This window comes from Salmo salar, chromosome 14, assembly GCF_965601325.2.
Source record: "Salmo salar chromosome 14, fSalSal1, whole genome shotgun sequence".
NCBI lineage: Eukaryota > Metazoa > Chordata > Actinopteri > Salmoniformes > Salmonidae > Salmo > Salmo salar.
Genome location: NC_138304.1, coordinates 71,510,001 through 71,530,430, shown reverse-complemented (window position 1 = coordinate 71,530,430; position 20,430 = coordinate 71,510,001). Strand labels below are relative to the sequence as shown.

General features: G+C 46.0%; 1 protein-coding gene across 2 annotated transcripts in view; it reads left to right on the top strand.

Annotated features, from left to right (window-relative positions):
• The first annotated feature begins 218 nt into the window (after positions 1-218).
• The window catches only part of LOC106569974 (sodium/potassium-transporting ATPase subunit alpha-3), a 34,639-nt gene continuing 14,427 nt past the window's right edge, over positions 219-20,430 (top strand). The window contains exons 1-9 of one of the 2 annotated variants that reach the window (XM_014141771.3): positions 219-748; positions 1,045-1,116; positions 9,012-9,143; positions 10,667-10,726; positions 10,937-11,140; positions 12,029-12,142; positions 17,859-17,993; positions 18,428-18,545; positions 20,272-20,430. The exon at positions 20,272-20,430 is cut by the window's right edge and continues 110 nt beyond it. In XM_014141771.3, coding sequence (XP_013997246.1) covers positions 1,111-1,116; positions 9,012-9,143; positions 10,667-10,726; positions 10,937-11,140; positions 12,029-12,142; positions 17,859-17,993; positions 18,428-18,545; positions 20,272-20,430 — 928 coding nt within the window. In that variant the 5' untranslated portion in view covers positions 219-748; positions 1,045-1,110. The other variant, XM_014141773.2, reaches the window with a different exon arrangement.

Here is a 20,430-nt window from a genome sequence, read left to right as displayed (position 1 = left end):
TCAAGTGCGTTGAACAATACAATGATATCAGATGATTGAGTGTGTGTTCTCTCTGGAATGTTCGCATGGCATTTACATGCAAGGCGCAACAACTAACTCTGGTGTGGAGTGATAAGAGATGCTTATCAAACCTCCAGGGAGACCACAGCTGACAGTGGGAGTTTTGGGCGGAGGTAACTGAGAGGAACACTAAAGTGTTGAGACAGATTGGTCATTGGGGAGCGACATTGATAGCATATTCATATGTTCCAGAAATATGGATGACAGACTTGAGCGGAGCGTTTGTATTTATAGCTGCAGAAGAGATTCATAACATCATTGATGTATTGTTAAGTCCGTCATCTCTCAAGAGATTGCAATTTCATGTGTGAGGGAGGCTAACTGTCAAGCAAACTACAATTTAAGAACGTTTTCATAGTTGTTAGACAGCTGTTCTTTTAAACTGTCAAGTCTTCTCTTTCTTCTATTGGCCAATGTCTTAACATCCTGAAGCAGAATTGGACTGGTGATCTCTCAATTGTCTGTTTGTAATGCGACCTATTGGGGCAAAGAATGGTCTGTGGGTGGATTATAGTTACGAGTGAGACTGATTGCATGGCACACTTGCAATAGGTCTATCCTGCTTTGTGCGTCCAGTGCATCTCACACACCCACTGGCGCTTCTTTCACACGAGGAGTATTGGGGAGCGTGGAAAAGGAGTGGCACGGCAGCTGAGCGTAGCAGCGGAGGGAGACAGCATCGAATACGGTAAACAAGCGGCTCCGCTCTTCAATTTCACTGGGTATAATTTTCGCATGATACAGAGCAACGCTTATTACTAAACTGCCTTTAATTTGATAATTTTACACCTAAAACGGCCCCCTTTAAACAAGGTATTAAATGAAACGTTGTCTTCTCATGTTTTTCTGTGCCGTTCCTCTTATGAATGAGATCTGATCATGTATTATTAGAACAATAGCCAAAAGCGTCTGGAAGAAGAGCATTTTTTTCTTCTTAAATTGTACAGTTACAGTTCTCTCTTCTGTTTCTAACTATACTATCAGCTACTCTGGTGGAATCCAGCCTAAAACCTTTTCATCTGCTGTGGATACCCGACTGACTGCGCCGAGATGGGGGTAAGAGTTATTTCTATTGTGTGTAAAAATGCGTTTATGAATGGATAGCTGTAGTCAGTGGCGGTTCTAGACCATTTCAACTGGGGGGGCCAAGCTGGGGCCAGTTGTACTGTTAGAGGTGCCAGTTACATTAGACGTTATTGTTGTCATATCGTTTTCTTCATTCATTAGCAGGCAAAAGACCATGTTCATAACCATCATCGTTGCCACGGTCTAATAACGGATGTAAAAAAAGAACGATAGCAAAAATTAGTTATGTAAAAATTATTTCATACTCCACATTTAGGGGGTCCAAAATTGTTGTCAAAGGGCCCCCCCCCCCCCCCCCCCCAGTTTAAATGTCACGCAACTGTTACTTGCGTGACAGTTAAACGCATGAAGGGTAGCTATTTCTATGTTGATTAAATCCAATTGGACCAATTACAGTCCAATACATTTCATCGCTGTCTATTCTTCTGTTAAATCACATTTTCCATGTCTGTGTTAAATAGAAACATTACTGACATTGTTCTAATCTGCTATCTGCACCGTTTTCCGAATTGCGCTCGAACGGACCGAATTGCGCACTTCCACTCCTCTCCTCTCCAGCCGCCAGCGGGTGCGTCATAATTGAGTTACGGGGAGAGGAGAATCTGGTCCCAAATTTTGATTATGAACTGGGGGATTCGAGCCCTGAATGCTGATTGGCTGACAGCCGTGGTATTCCACGGGTATGACAAAACATGTATTTGTACAACTCTAATTATGTTGGTAACCAGTTTATAATAGCTACGCGGAGTGCCTGGACACAGCCCTTAGCAGTGGTATATTGGCCTTATTGCTTAATTATATCACTAAACATAGGTAGGCTACCGAGGGATGAACTCTGTTGGGCGATTAAGGAATGTGTCGCCTGTGGGGCAAAGGCGAGCAATCTGTTCCTCGTGACAAATTGAAAACAAGCTGTTCGCCAAACCTAAATCCCAAATTAGCCAGATTTTTTTTGGCCATTCTCTACTTTTTTGTATGTATTCCATTGAATTTGAATGGCACATAGACAAATTGTCAAGAAGAATTACAATATTTAGGAAAAATGATCATATTTAGGTTAGGCTACAGAAGAAAGGCAATGGGGATGCAGGAAGGATGTCGGACAGCCTTATCCATCCTCTAAATCTGATGATCTATTAATAGGCCTAATTGCATTACATTATTAGCCTAGTTGTCATAATATTGTTTCACGTTTTGACCCCTTGCTTTTATGGCACAGTGATGGCCTCCGTGACTACCATTTGTAATTGATGAGAAGGCCACAGGGACACATTCAGAGGGTGGGGGTGGGATACTAAATGCCGGAATTGGAATATTGGAATTGTTGTCCACCACTTGTTTTATACCCATCCTACAGAGTCATATATTAAGTCACTGACACTGTGACAGTCATTGGTTATGGATATACAGATAGGGAATTAGTGGAGAGGTTCGGTTGGGGTACCAATCAACGCAGACAGTTGCGCCAAAATGGATGCCCAGTTCCCCCATGTTGATACGGGTTCGGGAGGTTGTCATAGCCTAATAATCAAGCATGTCAGCGACTGGTTGTAACAGAAAATCTTGTTTATTTCTATCTTCCATTTTGACTCGGTGTAGTGATGTTTTGACACAGACTGCCAAAACCCTATTGATTAGTCATGGCAAAAAGGACAAAATGTTCCTATTCATCTTTGTTCGGAAAGTGTTCAGACCACTTGATTCTTTTCCATATTTTGTTACATTATAGCCTTATTCTAAAATGGATTTAAAAAACACACAAAAAAGTCATCAATCTACACACAATACCCCATAATGACTAAGCAAAAACAAATTTGTAGAACATTTTGGAAAAGAAACTGGAAGATTACATTTACATAAATATTCAGACCCTTTACTGTACTTTGTTGAAGCACCTTTGGCTGCGATTACAGCCTCAAGTCTTCTTGAGTATGACGTTACAAGTTTGGCACACCTGTATTTTGGGAGTATCTCCCATTGTTCTCTGCAGATCCTCTCAAGCTTTGTCAGGTTGGATGGGGAGTTTCGCTGCACAGCTATTTTCAGGTCTCTCCAAAGATGTTCGATCTAGTTCAAATCCGGGCTCTGGCTGGGCCACTAAAGGACATTCAGAGACTTGTCCCGAAGCCATTCCTGCGTTGTCTTGGCTGTGTGCTTAGGGTTGTTGTCCTGTTGGAAAGTGAACCTTAGCCCCAGTCTGAGGTCCTGAGCGTTCTGGAGGAGGCTTTCGTCAAGGACCTCTGTACTTTGCTCCATTCATCTTTCCCTCAATTCTGACTAGTCTCCCAGTCCCTGCCACTGAAAAACATCCCCAGAGCATGATGCTGCCACCATCTTTCTTCGCCATACCGATTGTGCCAGGTTTCCTCCAGATGTGACACTTGGCATTCAGGCCAAAAAGTTCAATCTTGGTTTCATCAGACCAGAGAATATTATTTATCATGATCTGTGAGTCTTTAGATGCCTTTTGGCAAACTCCAAGCATGCTGTCATGTGCCTTTTACTGAGGAGTGGCTTCCATCTGGCCACTCTACCATAAAGGCCTGATTGGTGGAGTGCTGCAGAGATGGTTGTCCTGGAAGCTTCTCCTATCTCCACAGAGGAACTTAGAGTGACCATCAGGTTCTTGGTCACCTCCCTGACTAAGGCCCTTCTCCCCTGATTGCCAGCTCTAGGAAGAGTCTTGGTGGTTCCAAGCATTTTCCATATAAGAATGATGGAGGCCACTGTGTTCTTGAGGACTGACCCTCTGGTTTTTGTTCACCTCCCTGATCAAGGCCCTTTTCACCATATTGCACAGCTTGGCCATTTTTTGGTACCCTTCCCCAGATCTGTGCCTCGACACAATCCTATCTCGGAGCTCTGACGTGCACTGTCGACTGTGGGACCTTACATAGACAGGTGTGTGCCTTTCCCAATCATGTCCAATCAATTGAATTTACCACAGGTGGACTCCAGTCAAGTTGTAGAAACATCTCAAGGATGATCAATGGAAACAGGATGCACCTGAGCTCAATTTCGATTCTCATAGCAAAGGGTCTAAATACTTATGTAAATAAGATATTTCAGTTTTATATTTGTTATAAATTTGAAAAAATCTAAAAACCTCTTTTCACTTTTCAATTTGGGGTATTGTGTATAGATTGATGAGGAAATACATTTATTGAATCCATTTTAGAATAAGGCTGTAACGTAACAAAATGTGGAAAAAGTAAAGAGGTCTGAATACCTTCCGAATGCACTCTATCCTTCCTTAAGCCGATGATGTCATGATTCATGGTTTGTGATGAAATATGGTCCGTGCTATCCAGAACCCTTGGGACGTCCCTACCCCCCGCTGAAGTTGACATTTAAAATGGTTACGGCTAAAATTCAGGTTATGTTTATGGTTAAGTTTAGGGTTAGGGTAAGGGAAGGAACATCTCAAGGATTACGGATAGCACTGGCCAATGAAATTATTGGCATTGGCCAATACAGTTATTCCTTTAGTCGGCCCTAATTTGTGTCGACAGTTGATCTCACGGGATGAGTAGTAGGCCTTTCCTCAGCAGTAGCAGTGCAGTGTTTGCTCTATAAGTTCATTCATATGCCTTGCGACCGTGGTTTATAGGCCTAAAGGCCGAGACAATTCAACCACACCTTTGTTTTATTACAAAGCCGGATAGCAACCTCTGTCTGTTGAAGTCCACAAAGCATATTGCATGTAACATGACCTACAGCATGGTCAAGCAAGTTAATGTTTCCCACATTTTCGGACCACTAAACACATTTTTTCATTTTTTATTTAACCTTTATTTAACTAGGCATGTCAGTTAAGAACAAATTCTTATTTACAATGGCGGCCTACTCCAGCCAAACCCGAACGACGCTGGGCCAATTGTGCGCCGCCCTATGGGAACGACTATTGATTTATAACCAAAGAGAGTTACTGCAAGTCGCAAAGAATGCGGGAGCTGCCTTCACTATTCCAGCACCATTTCAACTTGATCATTTCAACATCATCAAATCACCTCTACACAAATAAATATCTCTCCGGGAAGAAGAAGGTGTATGTTTCATGATTAACTACTCATGGTTTGATTGTGATAATGTACAGGAACTCAAGTCCTTTTGTTCACCGGACCTAGAATACCTCACAATCAAATGCCAACCGTATTACCAAGAGAATTCTCTTTAGATATAGTCACAGCCATGTATATTCCCCCTCAAGCCGATACCACGATGGCCCTCAAAGAACTTCACTGGACTTTATGCAAACTGGAAACCACATATCCTGAGGCTGCATGTATTGTAGCTGGGGATTATAACAAAGAAAATCTGAGGAAAACACTATCGAAGTTCTATAGTACTCGCACTGCTAAAAAACTCGATCACTGCTACTGTAACGATCGTCTGACAGAGGGGACCAAGATGCAGCGTGGTAAGTGCTCATATTAACTTTAATGACACTTTAAATAAAACAAGAAAACGAAAGCCAACAGTTCTGCCAGGTGAACAGACAAGACAGAAAACAACTACCCACAAAACCCCAAAGGAAAACAGGCTGCCTAAGTATGGCTCCCAATCAGCGACAACGATGTACAGCTGTCCCTGATTGAGAGCCATACCAGGCCAAAACAAAGAAATACAAAGCATAGAAAAAAGGACATAGAATGCCCACCCTAGTCACACCCTGGCCTAACCAAAATAGAGAATAAAACCCTCTCTATGGCCAGGTACCCCCCCCCCCAAAGGTAATACCAGGTAAGAGCACCCCCAAATGTCCCTTCCCGACCCCCTTCCCTCTGGCTTTTTTTGTAATTAATTTGAGAGCAAGTGGACTTAAGGGGACTATTAGCATAGTCAACCAGTGGTGGGCTAGGTGACTTCGGTGTTTAGTGGATGACATTTTGGCTCTCCTGTGGAGGACTCAGGGGTACTTCCTGGTTTGTATGTGTTACATGATGGGAGGCATAATCAAATCAAATCAAATGTATTTATATAGCCCTTCGTACATCAGCTGATATCTCAAAGTGATGTACAGAAACCCAGCCTAAAACCCCAAACAGCAAGCAATGCATGTGAAAGAAGCACGGTGGCTAGGAAAAACTCCCTAGGAAAAACTCCCTAGAAAGGCCAAAAACCTAGGAAGAAACCTAGAGAGGAACCAGGCTATGAGGGGTGGCCAGTCCTCTTCCAGGCTATGAGGGGTGGCCAGTCCTCTTCCAGGCTATGAGGGGTGGCCAGTCCTCTTCCAGGCTATGAGGGGTGGCCAGTCCTCTTCCAGGCTATGAGGGGTGGCCAGTCCTCCTCTTCAGAAGGAGATGCAGTAGGGAAATGAACCACCAAAGGCTCCTGTGATGCATATCTTGTAAAGGCTCAGGCTGAGTGATTTAGCTCTGATACAATGATTTGGAGTTGTCTGATAGGACAGGTTCTGTATCTCTATCTTTTGAATCTCTAACAATATCTCTTTGAGTCTCTCCCAATGTCTCTTTGAGTCTCTCCCAGTGTCTCTTTGAGTCTCTCCCAGTGTCTCTTTGAGTCTCTCCCAGTGTCTCTTTGAGTCTCTCCCAGTGTCTCTTTGAGTCTCTCCCAATGTCTCTTTGAATCTCTCCCAATGTCTCTTTGAATCTCTCCCAATGTCTCTTTGAATCTCCTCCCAGTGTCTCTTTGAATCTCTCCCAGTGTCTCTTTGAATCTCTCCCAGTGTCTCTTTGAATCTCCTCCCAGTGTCTCTTTGAATCTCTCCCAGTGTCTCTTTGAATCTCTCCCAGTGTCTCTTTGGAATCTCTCCCAATGTCTCTTTGAATCTCTCCCAATGTCTCTTTGAATCTCTCCCAGTGTCTCTTTGAATCTCTCCCAATGTCTCTTTGAATCTCCTCCCAGTGTCTCTTTGAATCTCTCCCAGTGGCAATGTCTAGTCTTTGATCAAGCGATGAAGACTGTAATTCAACCATGAAATGTGATTACCTTGTAGACTGCACAAGATGGATACAACATGAATGTATCAGTGACCAAACCCAAAGTCTGCTCATAGTGTCTTTTACTGTCTTACTGTGATTAAAGTTCATACGATAAATTGCCGTTTGTGTGTTTTAGGGCTGTAAACACAGACACATACGCTGAGTTTACAAAACATTAAGAACACCTTCCTAATATTTAGTTGCACTCCCTGTTGCTCAGAACAGCCTCAATTTGTCGGGTCATGGACTCTACAAGGTGTCGAGAGCATTCCACAAGGATGCTGGCCCATGCTGACTCCAATGCTTCCCACAGTTGTGTCAAATTGGCTGGATGTCCTTTGGGTAGTGGACCATTCTTGATACACATGGGAAACCATGTGTTTGATGTATTTGATACCATTCCACTTATTACGCTCCAGCTATTAACATGAGCCCGTTTGCCCCAATTAAGATGACACACACAATCCATGTCTCAATTGTCTCAAGGCTTAAAAATCCTCCTCGCCTTCATCTACACTGATTGAAGTAGATTTAACAAGTGACATCAATATGGGATATAGCTTTCACCTAGATTCCCCTGGTCATGGAAAGAGCAGGTGTTTTTAATGTTTTGTTACTCATTGTACAGTATATAGACATACAGTGTAAGAGGCATATAAACACATATAAGGCACATAGTATAACACATTTAGTATCATGGACCATTTCTCCTCTAAGGACGTTTTCAGGACTTTCTGTGGTTTCTCTGACCATCACGTCACCTGGGGCCACAGGGCCACCGTCATGCGCTTTTCATAGAAACGACCATGTGAGGTCCCTCTCACTGTGGCACTGTACTCTCACAAGGCCTGTATTGTCCATGACGAGAGAAAGAGGGAGACATTTAAAGAGAGTGTGGGAGAGAGAGAGATGAAAGGAGAGACAGAAAGAGTGAAAGAGGGTTCGGTGTGGAGGGAGTAATTGAGAAAGGGAATGGTAGAGGAAGGAACCATGTTTGGGAGCCTTTGCATTATGTAGGCAATCACTGACATACCACTGACTGTAAAATAGGGACCTTGTAGGAGTCTTAAAGGTAAGCAGCAGGAGGCAGGAGGGTAGAGGTGGTTTGATTTATTTACAACATTTAGCTAATATTCCAAAGCGACATTTGTCACTGTACATATTTACAAAGTTCAGACTTCAACCTTCAATATTTAAAATAAAAAGCCTTCAATCAGGTAAAAAAAGCTGTCTATACCATAAAAGACAGGTGGGGTATACCTGACTCGAATGTAGCCTTCCTGTTGCGATACCAAAACCGATCTGACAAGAAAATCCCCAAATGGGCATTTACTGTAAATACTGTACACTTTGTGGGGAAACAATAAATTGGGGAAATAAAACAGTCTCAAATGGTGGGAATTTGGAGAGCTCACTACCTGCAGGAGACACCTAGTAAAGTAAAGTAGCCTAGTTTTAATCCACAACCAATAGGTCTTGATTAGAAAAACCTTAAATTCTGGACCATGTTATACATTCCCTGGCTGTTATCATTTTCATCATTTTCATGTGGCATATACAAAGCTAGAGTGGCAAATATTTAGGGAGCTTTGCCCAACCATATAATTATGGCAGCCTTGCACTTAATTCTCTGTTTGCTTGTTTGATTGTGGCCTCCACTCAAGTAGCTAACAGTGATATTATCTTAGTGCATGAACTCTAGTTGTGGCTTAGCTTGTGGTGCAGGTAGGATACCAGCTGGCACCAGAAAGCCCAAGTCACTGCAAAAAACTCAAAGTTACTAGGGCAGCATTGACACGTTCAAAGCCTAAAATAGTGGATTTAGGATTAGCTGACCCACACTGTGTATTAACCCAACCTTTTTCTATGTAAAATATGGACTGGTCAAGGATCTGTTTTCTCTCTGTGTTTGTCTTTCAGTATGGACGTTCAGACAGCTACCGTGTGGCCACCACGACGGAGAAGGAAGAGAAGGAGTCCCCCAAGAAGGCGGACTCCAAGGCGGACAAGAAGACCAAGGACATGGATGAACTGAAGAAGGAAGTTCCCTTGGTATGTAGTGCATAATTCCTACTTCCTGTTTCCTGTCCGTGCACCGTGCCCTAGAGCAGTGTGTCCTGGGATGTTGCTAACTGGTCCATCAGATGGTTAGCTGAGACCAATTTAGTCCAATCTAAAGTGCTAGTTTTAATCTAAGGAGGAAGGACCATAACTTGCCAGACCCTGGTATAATAAAAGGTTGAGAAACACTATTCTAAAGAGCACCCACTGGGCGGTGGGTAGCCTATAGGTTAGAGTGTTGGGCCAGTAACCGAAAGAATCCCCGAGTGCCAAGGTAAAAAAAATCGGTCATTCTGCCCCTGAACAAGGAAGTTAACCCACTGTTCCTAGGCCGTCAATGTAAATAAGAATTTGTTCTTAACTGACTTGCCTAGTTAAATGAAACACTTTTTTTATGAATAGTAGTTTGTGGTTAGAGGCAATGCCAATGAAAACTAATCCTGATTGAAAAGGATTTAATCTGTTATGAGGTATAACGTGTACGCTGAAAGTCAGGAAGCAAGTACAGGGAGTGCAACTGTAATAATAAATTGAACATAGCACAAAACAAGAAACACGAAATGCGTACAGACATGAAACAGAAACCGAGTCAATAACGCCTGAGGAAAGAACCAAGGGGAGTGACAGATATAGGGGAGGGAATCAAGAAGGTGATGGAGTCCAGGTGAGTGTCATGAGGCGCAGGTACGCGTAACGATGGTCGCAGGTGTGCGTAATGAGACAACTGGCGACGTTGAGCGCCGGAGAGGGGGAGCAGGAGTAAACGTGACAGTACCCCCTTCCCCTCCCTGATGCGTGGCTCTAGCCGCCGGATGACGCCGACCAGAGGGACGGTCCCGAGGACCAAGAGCAGGACAGTCGCTTCTACTGAGGCGCGGGAGCCTGACGAGCCGGCTGAGGCATGGGAAGCCTGCCGAACCAACCAAGGCTTGAGAACCTGTCGAGCCAGCTGAGGCATGGAAGCCTAACGATCCAGCTGAGGCATCGCCGGTTGCTTCAGCAGCGGCACTTGGACCCGACGTCACCAGTAAAAACAAAAATCCCTGTTGCTTCCCCTTAGTGAAGCATTATTCTATAACGTATACACTGGGAGTTGGGAAGCATGTACAGGGAGTGTAAATTTAATAATAAATCAAACATAGTACAAAACAAGAAACATAAAAAGCGTACAGACATGAAATAGAAACAGAGTCAATAACACCTGAGGAAAGAACCAAGGGGAGTGACAGATATAGGGAAGGGAATCAGGAAGGTGATGGAGTCCAGGTGAGTGTCATGAGGTGAAGTTGCGCATAACGATGGTGGCAGGTAATGATGAGACAACTGGCGACATTGAGCGCCGGAGAGGGGGAGTGGGAGTAAACGTGACATGAGTCATATGGTCAAACCATGAGAATATGAATTTCCTTCTGACAAACAGCCGTAAAATGTCCCCAAGCGCTATTCACAATATATTTCCAAATATTTCGTTAAAACTAGAGATTTATTCAATGTTTTTTACTTTTTTCTTTTAGACGGAACACAAGATGTCCATCGAGGAGGTATGCCAGAAGTACGCTACTGATATAGTCCAGGTAAATTCATCACCTCAAGAGTTTTCTCAAAACCTGTGTTGGGGCTTTTAAAATGAAATATATTGTAACCTTAATGGTAATATCAGTTATCACACAAAATATCTAACTAGCCAACAACCACATCACAAATGATGCCCAAGGTTGTACCCTTTTAACAGCAATCCCTCTCCTTCCTCTCTCCCTATCCCCCCTTTCTCGCCCCCTCCTCAGGGTCTGACCAACGCTAAGGCCGCTGAGTACCTGGCTCGAGACGGCCCCAATGCCCTCACACCTCCCCCCACCACCCCCGAGTGGGTCAAGTTCTGTCGTCAGCTGTTCGGTGGCTTCTCCATCCTGCTGTGGACTGGCGCCATCCTCTGTTTCTTGGCCTACGCCATCCAAGCCGCCACTGAGGATGAGCCCGCCGGAGACAATGTGAGTGACAGACACACACAAAATGGCCACCATCATCACTTGGCAGGGGATAAAGGGATGCAAGGGTATACATGGCCTTTTTGGTTCAGCTTAATGTAGTGTTTCCAAAATGTAGCATTAAGATTCAACTTGTGGAGTTGTGGCTGATTCCTACATGGCACGAAAAGATTTGGCAAACTCAATTAAGTGTCTGGTGGTCTACTGTCGATATGAGTCAATGTCCCATGTGTTTCTTAGATCCAGCTATATGCCTCAACCAACCCCAAATGAATGGGAAATATAGGCACTGTCTAAAATGATAAATGGTTAAACAATATTTCTGTCTCTCTCTCCTTGCTCTCTCTCTCCAGTTGTACCTGGGTAATACTAAATGAGGCATTTGAATTTCAATGAATTTCATTGAACGTATCAATGATTTATTTCCTATCCTATATATTTCCATTAATTCAAAGTCAAATTCAAATAATTCTGCATCCCGTGAACTATTTCAATTCAAATTCAAGAACTGAATTGGAATTCATCAGCCATTCTCAATTCAATTCTGAATTGACCTCAACCCTGCATGGCATGTGATATTTTAGATCCAGCTATATGCTTCAACCAACCCTAAATGAATTAAAAAGCTAGGCACCATAATAACACAATCAAACAATGAAGTTAGATTCTTTCCACAGCAAAAAACTGTGAAGGTTCCTACAATGTTAAGTAATGTTCCAATTGAATTCCAATTTGGTTTTCAGATAACATAGCATGACAACACCTCATGAATGCTGGTAAAATATTATTTGATAAACATTAGTAGAAGGACATAATGGTTGTAAGAACGTTTGTTAAAATGTTCCAATACGGTTTGTTTTTTACATTGTTTGCTGGGTTCTCTCTCTCCAGTTGTACCTGGGTATCGTTCTCTCCGCTGTGGTCATCATCACCGGCTGTTTCTCCTACTTCCAGGAGGCCAAGAGCTCCAAAATCATGGAGTCCTTCAAGAACATGGTGCCCCAGGTAAGCAAACCTCTTGTTCAGTGCATGGCTTGGACTGAAATAGAATACAGTACTCATTTTGGATGCTGGTACTATTTACATTTAGGTACAGGAACTCCACAATACTTTGAGTTAATATTCTATAAGAGGAACAGGAGCTCAAGCAGTAGAACATTTGAGGTGCCAGTACTCAGGTGCCAGTACTCAGCAAGTCCAGCCTCTCCCGTCTCCTCATTGGTGTTTAGGAGCATATACCCACGTGGGTGATTTGAAATATAAACTGACGTCCACGCTCCAGTCGGTTGTAGTAATGCACCGTAAAGTTGGTTGCCAACCGCCATATAAAGTCCAAAGAAGTAAACAAGAAGCCTGAGGAAGGAGGAGAGATGACAAAACGGTAAACCAAATTCCTTTCTCATCTGTGGATTAATTGTCGGAGTAGAGGACCTTATGCATTTCAGGTGAAATAACAACCCAATATTTATATCCCAGGACAAATTAGCTAGCAACAGCAAGCTAGCTTGCTAAATTGCTGTAAATGTTTAACGCTTTTCGACCTGTTCTCTAATTAATATAATTTGTTCAGAGTTTGTTTTTATATTTCAACCTGCGTGTCCTGATCGTGTCTGGTGTGGGGGTACAAAATCAACCTGCGTGTCCTGATCGTGTCTGGTGTGGAGGTACAAAATCAACCTGCGTGTCCTGATCGTGTCTGGTGTGGGGGTACAAAATCAACCTGCGTGTCCTGATCGTGTCTGGTGTGGGGGGACAAAATCAACCTGCGTGTCCTGATCGTGTCTGGTGTGGGGGTACAAAATCAACCGGCGTGTCCTGATCGTGTCTGGTGTGGGGGGACAAAATCAACCTGCGTGTCCTGATCGTGTCTGGTGTGGGGGGACAAAATCAACCTGCGTGTCCTGATCGTGTCTGGTGTGGGGGGACAAAATCAACCAGCGTGTCCTGATCGTGTCTGGTGTGGGGGTACAAAATCAACCTGCGTGTCCTGATCGTGTCTGGTGTGGGGGGACAAAATCAACCTGCGTGTCCTGATCGTGTCTGGTGTGGGGGTACAAAATCAACCTGCGTGTCCTGATCGTGTCTGGTGTAGGAGGACAAAATCAACCTGCGTGTCCTGATCGTGTCTGGTGTGGGGGGACAAAATCAACCTGCGTGTCCTGATCGTGTCTGGTGTGGGGGGACAAAATCAACCTGCGTGTCCTGATCGTGTCTGGTGTGGGGGTACAAAATCAACCTGCGTGTCCTGATCGTGTCTGGTGTGGGGGGACAAAATCAACCTGCGTGTCCTGATCGTGTCTGGTGTGGGGGGACAAAATCAACCTGCGTGTCCTGATCGTGTCTGGTGTGGGGGTACAAAATCAACCTGCGTGTCCTGATCGTGTCTGGTGTAGGAGGACAAAATCAACCTGCGTGTCCTGATCGTGTCTGGTGTGGGGGTACAAAATCAACCTGCGTGTCCTGATCGTGTCTGGTGTGGGGGGACAAAATCAACCTGCGTGTCCTGATCGTGTCTGGTGTGGGGGGACAAAATCAACCTGCGTGTCCTGATCGTGTCTGGTGTGGGGGGACAAAATCAACCTGCGTGTCCTGAACGTGTCTGGTGGGGGGGACAAAATCAACCTGCGTGTCCTGATCGTGTCTGGTGTGGGGGGACAAAATCAACCTGCGTGTCCTGATCGTGTCTGGTGTGGGGGTACAAAATCAACCTGCGTGTCCTGATCGTGTCTGGTGTGGGGGGACAAAATCAACCTGCGTGTCCTGATCGTGTCTGGTGTGGGGGGACAAAATCAACCTGCGTGTCCTGATCATGTCTGGTGTGGGGGACAAAATCAACCTGCGTGTCCTGATCGTGTCTGGTGTGGGGGTACAAAATCAACCTGCGTGTCCTGATCGTGTCTGGTGTAGGAGGACAAAATCAACCTGCGTGTCCTGATCGTGTCTGGTGTGGGGGTACAAAATCAACCTGCGTGTCCTGATCGTGTCTGGTGTGGGGGGACAAAATCAACCTGCGTGTCCTGATCGTGTCTGGTGTGGGGGTACAAAATCAACCTTGACAAAATCAACCTGCGTGTCCTGATCGTGTCTGGTGTGGGGGGACAAAATCAACCTGCGTGTCCTGATCGTGTCTGGTGTGGGGGGACAAAATCAACCTGCGTGTCCTGATCGTGTCTGGTGTGGGGGTACAAAATCAACCTGCGTGTCCTGATCGTGTCTGGTGTAGGAGGACAAAATCAACCTGCGTGTCCTGATCGTGTCTGGTGTGGGGGTACTAAATCAACCTGCGTGTCCTGATCGTGTCTGGTGTGGGGGCTGGTGTGGGGGACAAAATCAACCTGCGTGTCCTGATCGTGTCTGGTGTGGGGGGACAAAATCAACCTGCGTGTCCTGATCGTGTCTGGTGTGGGGGACAAAATCAACCTGCGTGTCCTGATCGTGTCTGGTGTGGGGGACAAAATCAACCTGCGTGTCCTGATCGTGTCTGGTGTGGGGGTACAAAATCAACCTGCGTGTCCTGATCGTGTCTGGTGTGGGGGGACAAAATCAACCTGCGTGTCCTGATCGTGTCTGGTGTGGGGGGACAAAATCAACCTGCGTGTCCTGATCGTGTCTGGTGTGGGGGACAAAATCAACCTGCTGTCCTGATCGTGTCTGGTGTGGGGACAAAATCAACCTGCGTGTCCTGATCGTGTCTGGTGTGGGGGTACAAAATCAACCTGCGTGTCCTGATCGTGTCTGGTGTGGGGGGACAAAATCAACCTGCGTGTCCTGATCGTGTCTGGTGTGGGGGGACAAAATCAACCTGCGTGTCCTGATCGTGTCTGGTGTGGGGGTACAAAATCAACCTGCGTGTCCTGATCGTGTCTGGTGTGGGGGTACAAAATCAACCTGCGTGTCCTGATCGTGTCTGGTGTGGGGGGACAAAATCAACCTGCGTGTCCTGATCGTGTCTGGTGTGGGGGTACAAAATCAACCTGCGTGTCCTGATCGTGTCTGGTGTGGAGGTACAAAATCAACCTGCGTGTCCTGATCGTGTCTGGTGTGGGGGGACAAAATCAACCTGCGTGTCCTGATCGTGTCTGGTGCGTGTCCTGATCGTGTCTGGTGTAGGAGGACAAAATCAACCTGCGTGTCCTGATCGTGTCTGGTGTAGGAGGACAAAATCAACCTGCGTGTCCTGATCGTGTCTGGTGTGGGGGGACAAAATCAACCTGCGTGTCCTGATCGTGTCTGGTGTGGGGGGACAAAATCAACCTGCGTGTCCTGATCGTGTCTGGTGTAGGAGGACAAAATCAACCTGCGTGTCCTGATCGTGTCTGGTGTGGGGGTACAAAATCAACCTGCGTGTCCTGATCGTGTCTGGTGGGGGGGTACAAAATCAACCTGCGTGTCCTGATCGTGTCTGGTGTGGGGGGACAAAATCAACCTGCGTGTCCTGATCGTGTCTGGTGTGGGGGTACAAAATCAACCTGCGTGTCCTGATCGTGTCTGGTGTGGGGGTACAAAATCAACCTGCGTGTCCTGATCGTGTCTGGTGTGGGGGGACAAAATCAACCTGCGTGTCCTGATCGTGTCTGGTGTGGGGGTACAAAATCAACCTGCGTGTCCTGATCGTGTCTGGTGTGGGGGTACAAAATCAACCTGCGTGTCCTGATCGTGTCTGGTGTGGGGGGACAAAATCAACCTGCGTGTCCTGATCGTGTCTGGGGGTGATGGTGGGGGACAAAATCAACCTGCGTGTCCTGATCGTGTCTGGTGGGGGGGACAAAATCAACCTGCTTGTCCTGATCGTGTCTGGTGTGGGGGTACAAAATCAACCTGCGTGTCCTGATCGTGTCTGGTGTGGGGGTACAAAATCAACCTGCGTGTCCTGATCGTGTCTGGTGTGGGGGTACTAAATCAACCTGCGTGTCCTGATCGTGTCTGGTGTGGGGGTACAAAATCAACCTGCGTGTCCTGATCGTGTCTGGTGTGGGGGTACAAAATCAACCTGCGTGTCCTGATCGTGTCTGGTGTGGGGGTACAAAATCAACCTGCGTGTCCTGATCGTGTCTGGTGTGGGGGGACAAAATCAACCTGCGTGTCCTGATCGTGTCTGGTGTGGGGGGACAAAATCAACCTGCGTGTCCTGATCGTGTCTGGTGTGGGGGGACAAAATCAACCTGCGTGTCCTGATCGTGTCTGGTGTGGGGGTACAAAATCAACCTGCGTGTCCTGATCGTGTCTGGTGTGGGGGGACAAAATCAACCTGCGTGTCCTGATCGTGTCTGGTGTGGGGGTACAAAATCAACCTGCGTGTCCTGATCGTGTCTGGTGGGGGGGGGGACAAAATCAACCTGCGTGTCCTGATCGTGTCTGGTGGGGGGGACAAAATCAACCTGCGTGTCCTGATCGTGTCTGGTGTGGGGGTACAAAATCAACCTGCGTGTCCTGATCGTGTCTGGTGTGGGGGGACAAAATCAACCTGCGTGTCCTGATCGTGTCTGGTGTAGGAGGACAAAATCAACCTGCGTGTCCTGATCGTGTCTGGTGTGGGGGGACAAAATCAACCTGCGTGTCCTGATCGTGTCTGGTGTGGGGGTAGAAAATCAACCTGCGTGTCCTGATCGTGTCTGGTGTGGGGGTACAAAATCAACCTGCGTGTCCTGATCGTGTCTGGTGTGGGGGGACAAAATCAACCTGCGTGCGATGGCGGACACAGGTGTCCAGTTTGGTCAACACGTTAGATCTCCTTACCACCCTATCCGCTTGTCTCCTACAATACCACCACCACCACGGTGATCTGCTACCCCCCCCCCCCCTCCAACCGAGTTTTCTGAACCAAAAACAAATAAAGCATTGTTTGTTTGTTTGTTTGTTTTTTGTTGGACATAAAAGATTATTAAAAAACTGCAAATCAGCACCAAGTGATTTAAATTATGGAAATCTGTTCCAAAGTATTCCCACACGTCATATACAGATATATGTGATCATATAAACAAATGTAAGGAAGGTTTGAAATGATTATGTTTTAGTCATCTGTTTGGGCTTCTTGTGGTCTACAAATGATTTGTAATTATGTTCCATCCCCCTGACCCTCCGCTCAAGAAAAAAATCATCCCGCGGCCCTGACCATAGGGCCCAGTGTCAATCATCCTAATTACAATCCTATTAGTCCCATCATAAGTGTTTTACAAATCTTAATCCTAACTTGTTTTTCCTAGATGACTATGGGTGGGGTAGTTGTGGCAGGGACTCAAAATAACCTGTGACCCTAATCCAGATGTCCCCCCCCCCCTCTCAGAACACACGACATTGTTGTGGCCATTGTATCCGTGGTCAGTTAGTGATTAGTCTATTCTACATATTCGCGAGTGAATATGATGCATATTGATCATTCAGTGGTGAGTTAGTAGCCACTCAGACATTGTCTCATATGATCAGTCTGTATGCAGTTCATACGTCTTGTCTACCCGCAGTCCGTCTATAGTCAGTGTCAGTGGTTAGTCGCTTACTTTACTCCATTATTTATCTGCCAATCTCTATGCAATTGCATAGTTATAACATAATAACCCGTCGTTACTGGTTAGTTTATGGTCAGTGATAGTGTGTTGTTTGTCTATGATCAGTCTGTGGTTGCTAGTGAGTTTTACTGTTACCTCAGTGTTACACCTGTATTTATAGCCAGCTAATGGTTGGCTTATGGCTCCTGCTTCACCATTGGGGTTCCTCTGTCCGTCAGCAAGCGCTGGTGATCCGTGAGGGTGAGAAGATGCAGATCAACGCCGAGGAGGTGGTGGCTGGAGATCTGGTGGAGGTGAAGGGAGGAGATCGGATCCCCGCTGACCTCAGGGTCGTCTCTGCTCACGGCTGCAAGGTAAACACACACACACACACACACACACACACACACACACACACACACACACACACACACACACACACACACACACACACACACACACACACACACACACACACACACACACACACACACACACACACACACAGCATATGTTTTACTATTGTTGTGGGGACCTGAAATGTATTTCCATTTCAAATCCTAACTCCTAAACCTATCTCCTAACCCTAAACCTAACCCCTGACCCTAACTCCTAACCCTAATTGTAAACCTAACCCCTAAGCCTAAAATACCCTTTGTCCTCGTGGGACCCTTTCCCCCCACACACACATACACACACACACACAGCTCACATTAAAATATAGCACACACTCACACAACTACACATTTGACATACACGCTTTTTAAAATTGTGAACAAGTTCCCTGGATTTTGTCCTTCTCCTATAGGTGGATAACTCCTCCCTGACAGGCGAATCAGAACCCCAGAGCAGGTCACCTGACTGTACCCATGACAACCCCCTGGAGACCCGCAACGTCGCCTTCTTCTCCACCAACTGTGTGGAAGGTACAATCGTGTTGGCAACTGCGTCCTCCTCATCTCCATCCTCCTCTTCCTCCTGACCCCTTTCCTTTTTCTCATTGCCATCGCCATGATCCTCATCATCGCTGTCGTCGTCATAACCAGCATTCCCTCATCACTCTGTTTTCTTTCTTTCCTTCCCTCCCTTTCTCTTTATCCCCTGAACAGTGTGAAGGGGTAAATTGTGGCTGCCATAGCAACAAGGCACCCACCATTTTAACAAGCACTCTACCCAGCGCCCACACACACACTCTGTCTCTCTCTCCTGCTTTCTTACACCCTCTCTTTTCCTCTCGCTTCTTTGAATTCCCCGGGTGCCTTTTCCTTCCCATCTGTCTGCATCTTTTCATCGTTGAGAACACTCCATCTGGTGTAAATATTACCTTATCTCCCTACGGCTCAGTGGTCTAATGGTAGTGTCAATACAGGATGGCATACATAAACGGCTAAGGTCTAGATTCAATCAGATCCACATTAACCCGCGGTAGCCGACAACGGCATAGCCTATCTTTTGGTTTTTGTTTAGGCGGCGTCGGAGTTGTAACTGTGTTGGAGCTGTCGAATCCACAAGCGGCCCCATCGTTATACCTGCTGCGGACATTGCCATTGGACGCTCCGAGGGTCATTAGTAGAAATCCCATGCAGCCATCTTACATTGTGATCTACACTTGGATTAGGCTGATAGAAATCCTTATTTTGTTTCATGATTTTTCAATGTGAGTGTCATTATTTCTATGTAGCCTAGACTTTCTCTTTGTAAACTTCTGACACGGGTGGGAAGGGTGTGGCTTCGTGACAATGACCACCAGAGCAGCTGCTCACCGATTTGACAGCTCTAATGCAGTTACACCTCCGACATCATCGCCGAAACAATAAACAATAATATGCTATGCAATGTTTGGTTCCGGCAGGTTAACGCTAATCTGATTGAATCTAGGCCATCATTGTCTGATGAAGCTAAAGGCCTCTGGTTACCTGTAGGCCCCAAATCTATTTTACCTCATAGAATGGTAGATGCTGCCCCCATGTGGTCTGGATGGTGTATTGCACCTGAATTGGTGGCAACAAGAAAAACGTCAGTGGTATTTGAGTGAAGAACACTTCAGGAATTCCCTATTAGAATCTTTTTTGAATGATTACTTTAGGACTATTCATTATAAGGGAGTGACAAGTTATTATTAAAAAATGTATGATTTAATGGAGTCCCATAGGGTGGCGCGCAATTGGCCCAGCGTCGTCCGGGTTAGCTAAGGGGTTGGCCGGGGGGGGGCTTTACTTGACTCATTGCGCTCTAGCAACTGCTTGTGGCGGGTTGGGCGCCTGCAGGCTGACTGCGGCAGTCAGTTGAACGGTGTTTCCTCTGACACATTGGTGGGGCTGGCTTTCGGGTTAAGTGGGCGGGTGTTAAGTGTGGCTTGGCGGGTCATGTTTCGGAGGACGCATGACTCGACCTTCGCCTCTCCCGAGCCCGTTGGGAAGTTGCAGCAATGAGACAAGAACGTAATCACGAAATTGTGGAGAAAAAAGGGGAAGAAATGACAGCAACAAAAAAATATTACAAAAAACGTATGATTTACACTCAAACTCAGTTCTTTACACTGAATGGGGGTAACGCACCATCATTTTACGCAACATACCACAAATGGTATTACAAATATAATATACTGTAACATGTCATCTAACATCCTTCTCTCGTCCTCAACGTCACCAGGCACGGCGCGTGGCATCGTGGTCTGCACCGGTGACCGTACAGTCATGGGCCGTATCGCCACCCTCACCTCCGGCCTGGAGTCGGGCAAGACCCCCATTGCCAAGGAGATCGAGCACTTCATCCACCTGATCACAGGCGTGGCCGTGTTCCTGGGCATCA